This window comes from Sesamum indicum, linkage group LG1, assembly GCF_026168435.1.
Source record: "Sesamum indicum cultivar Baizhima isolate 11 linkage group LG1, ASM2616843v1, whole genome shotgun sequence".
Classification (NCBI taxonomy): Eukaryota; Viridiplantae; Streptophyta; class Magnoliopsida; order Lamiales; family Pedaliaceae; genus Sesamum; species Sesamum indicum.
Genome location: NC_142657.1, coordinates 14,188,865 through 14,202,258, shown reverse-complemented (window position 1 = coordinate 14,202,258; position 13,394 = coordinate 14,188,865). Strand labels below are relative to the sequence as shown.

Below are 13,394 nucleotides of genomic sequence, written 5' to 3'. Positions count from 1 at the left end.
TTAGAGAAAATTTGGTTGGCGTACAATGAGTTAGTAATAAGTCATTTAAAGATAAATATAATTACACTAAATTTTAGAAGAGGGAAGAGTAATTATTCCTAATATAAACTAAATACTGATCATATATAAAAGCTCAATCAACTAATTACATGTATAATTAATTGAACATTAAAACCGAATAAAGAGCTCCATTAATCAACATAAGTAATTTAACATGTCTTCCATCACCGAATTAAAGAATCAATTACTAGAATATTAAGATTATGAAATGTTTTTTACTTATATTTGAACAGGTTTTTCATCAATTCCAAACATGTATATGAGCACAAAATCTACGGTTATCAGGCGACATGGTTCGAAGTTTCCTGTCCTAATATTATTACATCCTTTTTGTCCCATATAATATACACATTGTATATACAAAAAAATAAGCCATTTATTTAATGAAAAGAAGAATTTTATTCTGCGACTTAATATATATATATATTAAATAAAATGAAAATAATATTAATATTTGAATCATTGTCACACACTATAAATCTATATGGGGTTAAATGCAATTTACCCCCTATGATATATGAAATGAGCAAAGACGCTCCTATGAAAATTAAAAAAATTAGTAAATTACCTCCATGTGTTTCAAAAAATAAAATAAATTAGCCATCTATCAATGGTTTAGATAAGGAGTTATTTGCTTCTTTTTTTAAAACACATAAAATATTTTACTCATTCCTCATAGCACAGAGAATAAATAGCAATTTTCCCAATCTATATTGGCAGAATCATCCCATACATAATTTGGCTTTTCCCCTTAATTAGTAAAGCATTATATCTGTGAGCGGTCCATGCAAGAAAGAGAAGCGCTCGTGGGGTTGGTAACGAACGAGTCATTGTCAACTCCATGACTCTAACATACCTTCTCAGTTTTGTCTGCCTAGATATTTTTCCTCTTTCTGAATATATAATAAAAGGTAAGATTTCAAATAGATGAGGTCTCCACATCATATTTATCCACTATATATAATAATTTCATTTCATTTTCTATTTTTCTTTTTCTTTTTTTTCGTTTGATGCACATTATATATATGCGCAAAATTAAATAGTCGTTTTACTATATTTATTTTATTTGAGTTAATTAATCTGGCCATCTCTTCATCCAATATCCTAATTATAAAAATTTTCAGAAAAGAAATTGCTGGTAATTCATATTTCATTTAACGTTATTTACTTGATATATAAATTTTATGGCCTTCACCGAAGAAATGGGCACTCTGGTTGGGACAAAAGTGGACCATATTCACAGAGAAAGTGCTTCACTTTTATGGGTATAAGCATAATAGAATATGCTGCCCTGAACAGGCACTGAGCCCGTGATGTCAACAACTCTTACACTTCTATATATATATCCAAGTAAAAATAGAAATGGAAATATCGAATAATTCAAATGTTCCATAGCAACACTGTGAGTTCAAAATCAAATTACAATTAATATTTTTTAATATAGCACGAAATGATTCAGAATAATCAAATCATTCCATCCAAAATTAGGGATTCATGGATTCCTTAATTTGTAGATTAAGATTTCGAAAGCTAATCATCTTGAAATTATGTCATGGTTGAATGATATGCCTTCTTGATTAAATTTTTTCATGAAAGTCGATAGATTGTATTTCAACATGGTCTATGTATATATATTTAGACCGAAAAAGTTGTAACATCTTTCAAGATTAGGAGTAATTTTGTCCGTATAAGTAACTAATGACATAAATTCAAGATGATTATTGTCCTCAGGCTTTCCCATAATCAATACTTTATTTCAGAGGGGCAGGAAAAAGAAGTCATACTAATTCAAATACAATTTGAGTGTGGTGGTATCATCAAAACAAGTGGTTGTCGGGGAAAGTCTAATTTGCTAAACAAGACTAGTGTCGAATTATTTCTCTTTTTACTACATGAGGAGTTGGTACTACTTTCTTTTACTGTCACTATTATTCTGTGGATGAATAGGAGTGGAAGAGGGGACCAAGATCCAGTTTTCTCAACTTCAAACACTGTTATCGAAAGGAGACAATCCTCCAAAAAAGGTCTCCTTCAAATTTAAAGAGCAAGAAATTGACACGAGCAGAGAGAAAGAAATACATAGATATAGTCTGAAATTGGATTGATGACTAATTCTCATCCCAGCAAGAGGGCTCCACTGGAAATCCTATAATCAGACATCCAGCCAATCAACAGCCACGGATTAGGATTAAATTTTGTGTTCCAACCAATAAGATTGGAGATAAGGCCTTCTTATGGGCCCCATAAGTGCAAGCCCCATTCCCTGTGCAAAGCTCTCAAAAAGAGAACAAAAAGTGCATTCAAGAATTGAATACAAATACTGTAAAAGTGCATGTTGTGGGTCACTCCTCAATACAAATAATTGCATCAAATCCTCCACTTCTTTACATAAACAGGAAAACCAGCGTACTTTTTTATTGCTCTTTGCTGTTGGCTGCAGCCTTTTAACTTTGATTTGATTGCCTTTTTCTTTTCTTTTGAAGTCTTCAAATTTTCGTCTCTAAGCTAACACAAATATATATGAACTCCATGGTTTCCTCAGACAGAAAACTGGCTACTGCTGTCGGCGGAAAATCCGCCAGAGCTTGTGATAACTGTGTGAAAAAACGGGCCCGATGGTATTGTACTGCTGATGATGCATTCTTGTGCCAATCGTGTGATTCATCGGTTCACTCGGCGAACCCTTTGGCCCGTCGGCACGAAAGGGTTCGATTGAAAACGGCATCAACCAAGTCTTCTGACGATGAATCCCGATCAGGGCTTCAAGTTTCCGTACCCTCGTGGCATCAGGGTTTCACCCGAAAAGCCCGAACCCCGAGGCAGAAAAAACATAACAGGCTTAGTTCTGATGAGCTCGTCAGCGGAATCAGTAATCCTCTCCACCTCGTTCCTGAGGTTTGCAGCGAAGACAATTCCCACGAGGAAAACGAGGAGCAGCTTCTTTATCGGGTCCCGATATTCGATCCATCTGTTGCAGAATTACGCAATTCCGCGAATTCAAGCGAAGCTGCCAACAGTATTCAGAATGGTGGAGAAACTACGCATGTTTCCGGGCCTGAACTAAAACCTGCACTCAATGATTTTAGCCAAGAAATGAGTCATTTACAAGGATTTCTTCCATCTGAAATGGATCTTGCTGAATTTGCAGCAGATGTTGAGAGCTTACTGGGCAAAGGGCTGGAAAACGAATCCTTTGATATGGAAGGACTCGGACTTTTGGATTGTGATGGAAAAGTGAAAGAATCAAGGGAGTGTTCTTTGGGAAGTGGAAGAGTAAAAGTTGAAGATGAGGAGATTGGAGAAGTGGCCAATCATCGAATTGATGCGGAATTTATTGATATGGGAAGCGAAACTTTTGAGCTGAATTTCGATTATGATTCTCCAATTACGGGTGAAGAAGAATATATAAAAGCAGAAAATGTGGAGCCGATTACGCCCAACAATTTTGATCAAGATTCCAACAAAGTGCATGATTCCAAGAGGATTTTTCTGAGGCTTGACTATGAAGGTGTCTTGTCAGCTTGGGATGACCAGAAGTCCCCCTGGACAACCGGAGAACGCCCCGATTTGGATTCGGCTGGATGCTGGCCTGATTGCATGGTACGTTTCTTGATTTCTTTCTCCGTCTTTATAATTTAAACTTTTACATTGTCCTACGTAGGTGAAGTCAATATATTTAAGCACTTGCATTACACTAAAACTACGTAATCTTGAGATTAAGGACATTATCTTAAACATTTCCTTATTTTATTTGGAGCATAAGATGAATTACACTTGAATGTGTTAATTCCAAGTTCTTTTTTTTTTAAAAAAAAAATCCTCAATAATTATACAGGTTTTTTATAATGAACAAAAGCCCAACAGAAATTACAATACAGGAGCAAAATGCAAACACTGGTACATCCGGCATCATCATTTAGACAAGCATGTCTAGAATAAGATTTAACAAAGGGGGAAAAAAACCTTTAATAGAAAAAAGAGTAAACACAGGAGAGCTAAATAGCCATAAGGGCTCCTCAGCACTAATACATGTCGCAGAAGAGGGCCAAGTTAACATTAGGCATTCGAGTTCAATTGAATTTTCCTGTGTATTACGTCCATTAATCATTTTGCTGCTATGAATTCCAATACAGGGCACATGCGGAACAGTGCATGTATATGGAGAGATGGGAATGATGATTGGACATGCGGTGGCAGTGGGCGATGGAGGGAGAGAAGCAAGAGTGTCGAGGTACAGGGAGAAGCGGCGGACGAGGTTGTTTTCCAAGAAAATCAGGTACGAAGTTCGGAAATTGAATGCTGAGAAAAGGCCCCGGATGAAAGGGAGGTTTGTTAAGAGAGCAAATCTAGTTGCACCTGCTTTCAGTTTGCTCAATAAATAGGAACCTAACTGTCAACTGCCTGCCAATGATCTTAACTACACTGTTCACTGGCTTATGCTTCTCCTTTCTCAAGGAGTCTGTATAAATTAATGCAATAAACTATATGACGATTTTGTATGTTCACTTTCTAGCATTTATTAATCTGAGCAAATGCTAAGTTGTTTGCGGGTATATATGCTCGTTTGCAGAAATGGTCATTTTGATGTATACTAACGTTGTTGGAATCAGTTCATCCAAGAATTACATAGCATCAAATATGAGCTAACACCGAAAACTTTTAAGTTTCAAAAAAGAAAAACAAACTTTATAAGTATACAAAATTTATGTGGTATATCTAACTCAAACTACGTAATTCCATAGGCGAGGTGAAAAACGCTTTGCACTATGCTTCCCTCTCTTTTTCCTCCTCTCCACTTCAAGAAAAAGACCTCTTAATTTTGAAATCAAATTTCTAACTAATTCATACTCAACTTGTGGACTTCAATTTAACTTAACCACGTACATTATTAACTTGATGAAACTTAAATTTTTCGATCAGATCATAATGCGACTTCAATGTGGTATATATTGTATGTTTATGAAAAGCAGGTAGATAAGACTAAAAAGTGAGAGTGAGAGTGGCCCTACAATTAAATTCAAAGACAAAAGTGTGCGGGACTGACATCCATATGAGTGGTCCCTTTGAATTGAAAAATAATGCAGAAAAAAAAAGCCCCTTTACAACTAATGTTGATCCAAGAAAAGGACTAATCAGTGCCACACAGAAACAGTTTCCAGTCACTTCATTGTCAATATATGTACATATATTTATACGAGGGACTTTTTAACTATAAGTGGCAATGTTTCCAAGATGAATCAATTCAAAGTTGTTGAAATAGTTCATATGTGTCCACTCAGGCCCGCTCATTGTAGCGGTCCGGACTGGTTTTAACAAGCTGGTCCGCGCGGGTCACGGGCTGGATCTGCTCGTTTGGTGCCGGGCACCTTGAGACAGGGCAGTGTATGAAGTCTTCTGACAATACTGGAGGTGGTCCTGGCTCCCTGGAAGTGAAGGCCCACATCGTACACGGCCCAAATTGGAGGTCCAAAGGTGTCAGCTGCCCCCGGGCTTGCTCTAAATATGCTGTGCTCAAGTGCTTCGCGTGCTGCCCATGAAGGTGAATACCGAACAGCAATTCTACTCCTGTACGTGGGTAGTCAAGGAGATATTGTTTTCATCCTCTTCAATACAGAGGTGGAGAAGGAGCAAATAGATAAAAAAAGGAATCCCCTGTATTTCAGTACAAAACAATTGAGATGTAATGGCACACACCCGCTCTTCTACTCTATTTAACATGTGCACACTATATATATAAAGATGACATAATATATTTTATTTAAAAAAAAAATTATACATGTGGCACTTATATACTAAATAAAGTAGAAGATGCGACAAAATTTGAAATAGAAAATCCAATCCACAAATGTTGGGGGTTCTTTTGGCATCATTTTTTTATGTCTCCCTTTCAATATATTATTTTTTTTATTATTTTGTTAAATTAACTTTAACCGTAAATTATTGTACGATTTTTTGTTTTTAGTTCTATTTATAAACTCCAAATTTAAAAAACAAATATTGATATAACGTGATCCACACTTTTTAATAGTTTACACTAATACAAGAATTTCTTTTGTGTTGAATGCTTCCATCAGAAATTGACAGCATCAATCACTCTTATGGCTTCAAAATAACAGATGATTAGCTATATATATATATATATATAGAGCTCATTGCTGTGGTGAAGTGTCGTGCAGAAGATAATTAATTAGAAGCATTGTATAATATATACCAAGTAGACTTAACTCCGAACCCACAAATTCAAGAAAACCAATCAAAACAAGGTCAATTTGTGAGTTATGTGCATCATTGTCCGAAACCCAGCAACATAAAGACAACGATTTAACTAATATTTTACTTGGAAATATATGTGGCAACCTGCTCGAGCAAAAGAGTCGATCATTAACTTAATCTGTCTTCATAATACAAACATTATTAGTTCTCATTACATGGGTCCACATGTATGGAGGTGACATTAATTACATTGTGATCTTGATTTCTTTAGCTTTAATTAAATCAACTAAGTAGAATCTTGATTCCATCATCATTAATTAAATTAATATATCATGAGATAAATACCACTTTCTAGTGCAAAATCGTCATCCATGTGGTCATCAACCCAATTTCTAAATCGCCAAATTTTAACAACTAAGAAAATTGGGATTTCTTATCTCCTAAACAAAGTCAAGTTGTGAAGCAAGTCAAGAAAATTTTGCCGACTTAATTGTATACGCCCAAAATTTCTAGTCAAATGCCAATCGGGTTATATATACTGTACGATTGTTTGTGTACGCGACGAACAAACAATGCTTATAAGTGTTAATCCACCACAAATTCAATATTACATATATAGTTTATTTTAGGAATCCATAAATTGTCAACTAGCTACATGTATTGTTTAATTAATTACTTGGCAACGAGCTATGATTAGAGGTAGTTAATGGTTTAATTCTTTCTTTTGTACACAAGTGGTAAATATGGAGGTGAGAGGTGCTTGTGAGATTCCGAAAGAAGAGTAATTATGATTGGAATGCATTTGGTAATTAAGTGGAAAATCAAATTCATGTGTTAAAAGATATTAGGTCTTATTTCTTCTTTTAGTCCCTCATCTTTCAAATATCTACTTTAACCTCATCTCTTAAATTTATACCATAAATGTCTTGGACCAGTAGATTTAAGGAAAATCTAAATTGTAAAGGATAGAATATTCCATTGAAAACGGATAAAATTAAAAAATACCAAGTTCCTATGGAAATACATGAGTACTCAACACAAGAACCTACAAGTAATTTTTTTTTTTTTTTTTATGTGTCATTGTATATGCTCAATAACTTTTAATTTACTTATGTATGACTTTGTTTTAGGTGGTTCTATGTTTGCAGAGAGTCCAATTGTAGGATAGGCTTAACAGTAAATACCACTGGCTTTTGTGGACTTTCAATAAGTGCCGACTTCATTAAGCAAGGTAATGGCATATTGCATTAAAATCTTTGTAAAGTGCTACGAGACAAGAACTTATAAACAAAAAAAACCCAAAGAGACTACCAAAGCTAGAGAAAGAGTACAAAATGTTAAACATATAAAGAATTATGTCGACTTTAGTAACTAATTGATATTGATGTTTTTAATGCAAAACAAATAACAGTACGTGATGTGATATCATTATAATAACATTTCAAACTTATTTTTTTGCAAGTAATTTTCATGGTGAATTACAAGATCATTTATTTTATACATGGTATTTTATATATTTTTTTTCATATAGTACGTTAGTTAAATAGTTTATGAAAGAATAATATAGGAATTTGACATTTTCCAATTTTACCCAGAATATTCAATTCTTTATAGTTTAGATTCAATTAAATTTAAGGATCAAGAATTTTAATGGGACAAATTTAAGATATGAGAAACTAACGACGAGATTGGCCAAAAATATTAATTAATATTAAATGATTTTTCACTCTATATCAATTTAAACTTTTACATGAATTAATTAGTTAATATAATGCGATAAGTTGAATTACTTGTCAGCCAAAACTTTCTTTGGGGGGGGGGGGGGGGCGAGTAATTAATTGCTTTTAGTTAACGTGCCGAGCTCAATAAATATGGAATAACTATAAAATCAAAAGTTGAGGTCCCGTTACTAAGAGCTTATGAGTTTGATTTCGTTAATCAATTTATTTTAATATTAATTATTAATTTATTAAATATATTAATTATTAATTTATTAAATATATTAATTATTAATTATAAAAATTTATGATATCATTATAATTGGTCCAATTGAATAAAAAACAGATAAAACCGGAAGCAGCTTTAAACTTGGTTCGTCCAGGGGATAGCTGAGTAAGCGATTAAAAACCTTTTACTTCTCAATCTTCAAAAAGTCAAAATTGTTGCAGGAATTAAAGTTTAAGATATTTTATATGTTTCTATGTGTCGGCCATATCGATATAAATATAAAAGATACAGACTTTTCAAATATAAATTAACATATTCACCTATATGCATGAGTTTACACAAAATTAGTGTAATTAAGAATTCTAATATAACACCTTAAAGAATTTACGTCAGATTTATTGGCAAAATATTTTTTTAGTCCCATAAATTAAAAATAGAATTTTTTTTTTTGTACCATAACTATGACAGGTGATGTTTTTAGAATCATAAAACACAAAATTACGTCTTTTTAGTCCTAAAAAACATGATTTTGGGCCTTTTTAGTCCCAAAATTATAATAATTTTTTAGTCTCAAACAACGCCTTTTTAGTTCCAAAACCACAACACACATAACTTTTTGGAACTAAAAATACGTGATTATGAGTTTTATGTGACTAAAAATGACACCTGCCAGAGTTGTGCTACCAAAACAAATTCTACCCATATTTTATGGAACTAAAAAAGTATTTTGTCCTCAAATTTATGTAATCAAAATTAAGGAGACCGATGAGGTAAATTGATTTGCAAGATTCTATTAACATAAAGTCTTTATGTGAAATTAAACTATTAATTTAATATGTTAATTAATATATAAGATGTAAATATTATTTTTATAAGACAATGAGTAATATGGATAAAGGCTTTACTTCCACCAGAAACGTCGTTCTTCTGCTCACGTAAGTAGATACTATTGGCCCTCTTACACAAACATACATACTTGATCAATTATTTATTAATTCAATTATTTACTTAAAACAAAGACAACTTCCGAAAATGAACCCAAACGACGTGGGATTTACTTAACAGAAGCCACTGGTAAGTTGCGACATAGCTGACTCACTCTTCAATTGTAAAATCAAAAAAGTATTTTGGTCGGGATACTGGTAATCTTTTAAAGGTTGTAATAAGATTTAGTTCCCTCTCAAAAAATAATTATGTTCCGCGACGCTATTTCAAATTGTGGACATGCAAAAATGTGCATCTTTTTTTTAATTCTGGTGGTTTCAAGCTGTTCTCGGTAGATCAAAACTTGAGTATGGACGAATTCACTATGAGCAATCAATTATTTTTTTTATTTGTAATTCATATTAAATTGTATAATTAAAAAAATCTATAAATATCAGTTAGGATGTATCTGATTTAGACACAAAATGGCTATAACTGGGACTTTATCGAGGTGGTTATTACGATTTTTACCTTATAAGTCTGCATAGAAACGGAACCTAGGCGTATAGATTCGTTTGGAAAACATACTTCATATTCCTGATGTAAATACAATCCAAATTAAAATTTACTTACATAAACTTCAAGTAGGAATTCACTGAATATAAATTAATTACATGTTGAATTATTATATGAATTTAAAAACCCTTGATTTATATTACCAATTAATTATATATAAAATTGTTTCAAATGATTAGAATTTTCAGAATTAAAAACTATTGCAATTTAATTATGTGTCCTAACAACACCTCAGGACTGAGTAAAGATTCGATAGAGGTGATGAAACTTGGCGAATCAAATACTTTTTGCATGAAATTAAGGTAGCAGATGTCCAAAAGAAACTGCAAACCTGTCACCTCACTTTGCTTCACCTTTTCCTACCAAACGCACAGAAATCTTCTTGTATCCATCGCCCATCTGGATCAATTTCGCCTCATCAATAACACTTTTATTTTTTTTTCTAATTTATTAATTTTAATTATCTATAACGAGAAAAGTTAGACAGAGAGAGAACCACAATATTGGAAAAGAATGAATAAAAAAAGATTGGTAATTTTACTTAAATAATAAAGCTGAAAACAACGAGTTGGGAACATGTTTATTAGTGAGATTACTTCTATTATATGTAATTATATATACAAAGGTCCCAACCCTACATTAGACCATCTCATTGCTCAAAAGAAAATCAAGCTAGTAAGATTAAACTTCTGCAATACGAACTATATATATAATTGAGGAGGGATTAATTTGCATAAAATTTGGAAAATAAAAAGAAAATTGAGACCTAGTAAAAAGAGTTGGTGTCTGATGGAGCCTCCAAAACTGGGTTAATGTTCTGAATGTTCAGGTTTCGCTGTCGGAAATCTCTATCACTGTAGCCATGTAGGCCTGGAGCCCTGGATTCATGCCTAATGTCAAATCCAACCCAATCTCACTGGTTAGCTCCTCCGGTTTGACTCCGAGAGCCGGTTGTTCGTTCCGGTTCGCCAAGGCTGGCTCCACCGTCTCAACCGAGAACGAGTCGCGACTCGGGGGCCTCTTCAGGTCCCCACCGAAATTCTTGGAATCTTCGCCGCAGTCCCACCCCGTGATTGTAAAATTCCCCTCTGACTCACTCATGACTAAATCGGCAGTGATGGAGTCAACTTGGGTTTTGGCATGCGTGGCGCTGCGCTTGAAGCGGTTTCGGGTCCTGATGCGGCGGAGGCTGGTGGAGGAATCCTTGGAGAGGTGGCGAATGTCGCAGCCCTGAGGATCCGCAGCAGAATCGTCCTCACCGGGGAGTTGCATCACGAGGGGAGCCCCTTGAAGTACGGCCTCCACCGCCGCATGGCACCGCGGCCAATTTCCCGAACACATCAGCCCGACTGATCCGTGTACCGGGTTGATGATCCTTCCGCAGGCTTCATACAGCAGCGACCTAAAAATTTCTGCGCAGCAAAATAATAAACTGCAAAATCATGAGTAAATTGAGATTCAACGAAAAGTCTCATTAATTCCAAATCTGCATGTCAATGCTCTTGTGTGTTATTGAACTTTAAGAAAAAAAAGATACCAGGATGGAGATGAGTTGGGCCGGCATTGATGAGGTTGATGAGTCCAGCGCGGCCGTAGAATTTGGCGAGAAAGAGGGTAGCGTTGGCCTGGGATTCAGGGGATTTGATCCATTGAAGACAAGGTCTGAGGGTGCAGTTCTGGGAGCAGCCTTTGCGGAGAACTCTGCAGCCATTGCAGCTCATTCTCATCACACACTATCTTGGAGCGCGAGAGAGAGAGGAGATAGGGAAGAATATATGAAGAGAAAAGGGATGCGGAAGAGGGGAAGACAAGGGTATTTATTGAGGGAGGAGAGGGGGATATGATGATTGTTGTGATGTGCGGGCGGAGCGGTATTTTTGGTGTATCCGGTTAGGGCAGAGAAGAGAAAGTACTACCTGGAGTTGGAAATGTGTTTTCTAACAACTGCTAAACCCCCCAACTAGCTCCTTAATTTATTGCAATAAAAGTTGGTGGTGATGTGCTTTCTTTTGCATGTCTGCTTTTGTCACTCCCAATCACATAATTTCTCATAATTATTCATCTACTTGTATAATTAATTAAAATTGAATCCCCTTATATTTCTTATTGTTGAACAAGGCAGTTATATTATTATTGGGAAAAATGCAAGCAACTCCTTGTGATATTGCAAATCAGCAAATTATCCCCTTATGAAAAAATAAATAGCGATTTACCTCCCTATATTTTTTAAAATACAACAATTTACCCCCTATGTTTTTTAAAATGAAGCAATCTACCTCCCTATATAAGGAGGTAAATTGCTTCATTTTAAAAAGTATAGGGAGGTAAATTGCTATATTTTTTTCATAGGGAGGGTAATGTGCTCATTTTTAATATCACAGGAAAATAAATTGCTATTCACCCCATTATTATTATTACAACTGAGCCACAACTCCAACTCCAACAAATATGATTCAGTTTGCAAGCTACAAACTCCAACTCCAACAAATATGATTCAGTTTGCAAGCTACAATATTGCTGCCAGGTAATTATAGCTAGTCGAGGATCTTCTTATGGGATGTAATTAAGGAAACCAATTGGCTTGATTACCATCTAACTACTACTCAACTCATTGAGTTAATTAACTTATCATTTTTGCTTTCCTAATGAATCAAGTTAAGAATTCATGCTTGTTTCCATCATAAACTTTTTTTCTTTGTTAAAAAGTAATATGTATTAAGTGACTGTATATAGTCTTGATTAAGGTGACTTAATAGTGAAAAGAATTATTATACTGATAATTCCAATATAATTGTAGTTAATAAGAGTTCAAATTAACAATGCAAATGTAGTGACGCTTATATTTATCATCGTAATTGAGTTTTTAATTATTACACTATCATTAATAATAATTATTTATCACGATTTTAATTTACAACCAATAAAATTATAGTCAATAGTGACTTTTTTTCTATTGATAATTGTCACTATTGGATCACAGAAAATTATTATTGTACAAAAGTAAAATTGAATGTCACTAATTACACCTAAACAATTATTAACAATATTAATACTTTCACTTAATTTTAGTTAATATTATTTCTTTCTATACTATGATGCATAATTTTGTAAGAGAAACTCCTTTCAAGCTTCTCTTTTTCAATCTAATTAACAGGTAATTGTTATACATAATCTATTTATTTAAGCGAATTTATGTAATTCTAAAAGAAAAGTGGCATATAAAATATTTCTCTATTAATTTCTGACAAATGCCAAATACAACAACAATAATATATGGTTGGGGCGTGAAGTCATAATTCAGAAGAAGTTAAAGGAAAGAAAAAGTGGGAGAATACGGAAATGGAGAACGAAAAGGGTTAAGGCTGATGGATTAACATGCAACAGAACAGACTGATTCCCACTCCAAAAATCGTGTATGAAAAGTGGCGTGTGGCGGGCATGTGAATTGTGAACCACCCCCGTGCGGCTCCCCACATATCAAACACCGCCACCCCTCGCCGCCGTGTCCCCCACCCCTTCCTATCTCCCGCTTTCCAGGACACTTTACTTCCAGGAATAAATATTATTTTCTACTTTCTACCCTAAATTTTATTTTCTCTTTCCAAAAAAAAAAGAAAAGGAAAAGCCCTGATTTTAAGGTTTATCCTTCCTGCTTTTGCAAGGGACTACTGTGG

The 13,394-nt window shown here is 34.3% G+C and overlaps 2 protein-coding genes across 5 annotated transcripts; one reads left to right on the top strand and one right to left on the bottom strand.

Annotated features, from left to right (window-relative positions):
* Positions 1-2,376: 2,376 nt before the first annotated feature.
* On the top strand, positions 2,377-4,565 carry LOC105160947 (zinc finger protein CONSTANS-LIKE 16). The gene is made up of 2 exons (XM_011078491.3): positions 2,377-3,660; positions 4,194-4,565. The coding sequence occupies exons 1-2, from the start codon at positions 2,581-2,583 to the stop codon at positions 4,440-4,442; spliced, it is 1,329 nt and encodes a 442-aa protein (XP_011076793.2). The 5' UTR covers positions 2,377-2,580; the 3' UTR covers positions 4,443-4,565.
* A 483-nt stretch (positions 4,566-5,048) lies between these two features.
* On the bottom strand, positions 5,049-11,672 carry LOC105160938 (LOB domain-containing protein 42). 4 transcript variants are annotated; one of them, XR_016066178.1, is made up of 4 exons: positions 11,258-11,672; positions 10,487-11,132; positions 10,052-10,119; positions 5,049-5,712 (listed from the first exon to the last, which is right to left on the bottom strand). XR_016066178.1 is itself a non-coding variant. In XM_011078475.3 (2 exons), exons 1-2 carry the CDS (start codon positions 11,445-11,447, stop codon positions 10,546-10,548), a joined length of 777 nt encoding a protein of 258 aa, XP_011076777.1. In that variant the 5' UTR covers positions 11,448-11,672; the 3' UTR covers positions 10,289-10,545. The 4 variants fall into 4 exon arrangements, 1 of the variants encoding a protein (XP_011076777.1); XR_016066179.1 differs by having other exon boundaries at positions 5,049-5,625; XR_847727.3 differs by lacking the exon at positions 5,049-5,712 and having other exon boundaries at positions 9,205-10,119.
* Positions 11,673-13,394: the final 1,722 nt, after the last annotated feature.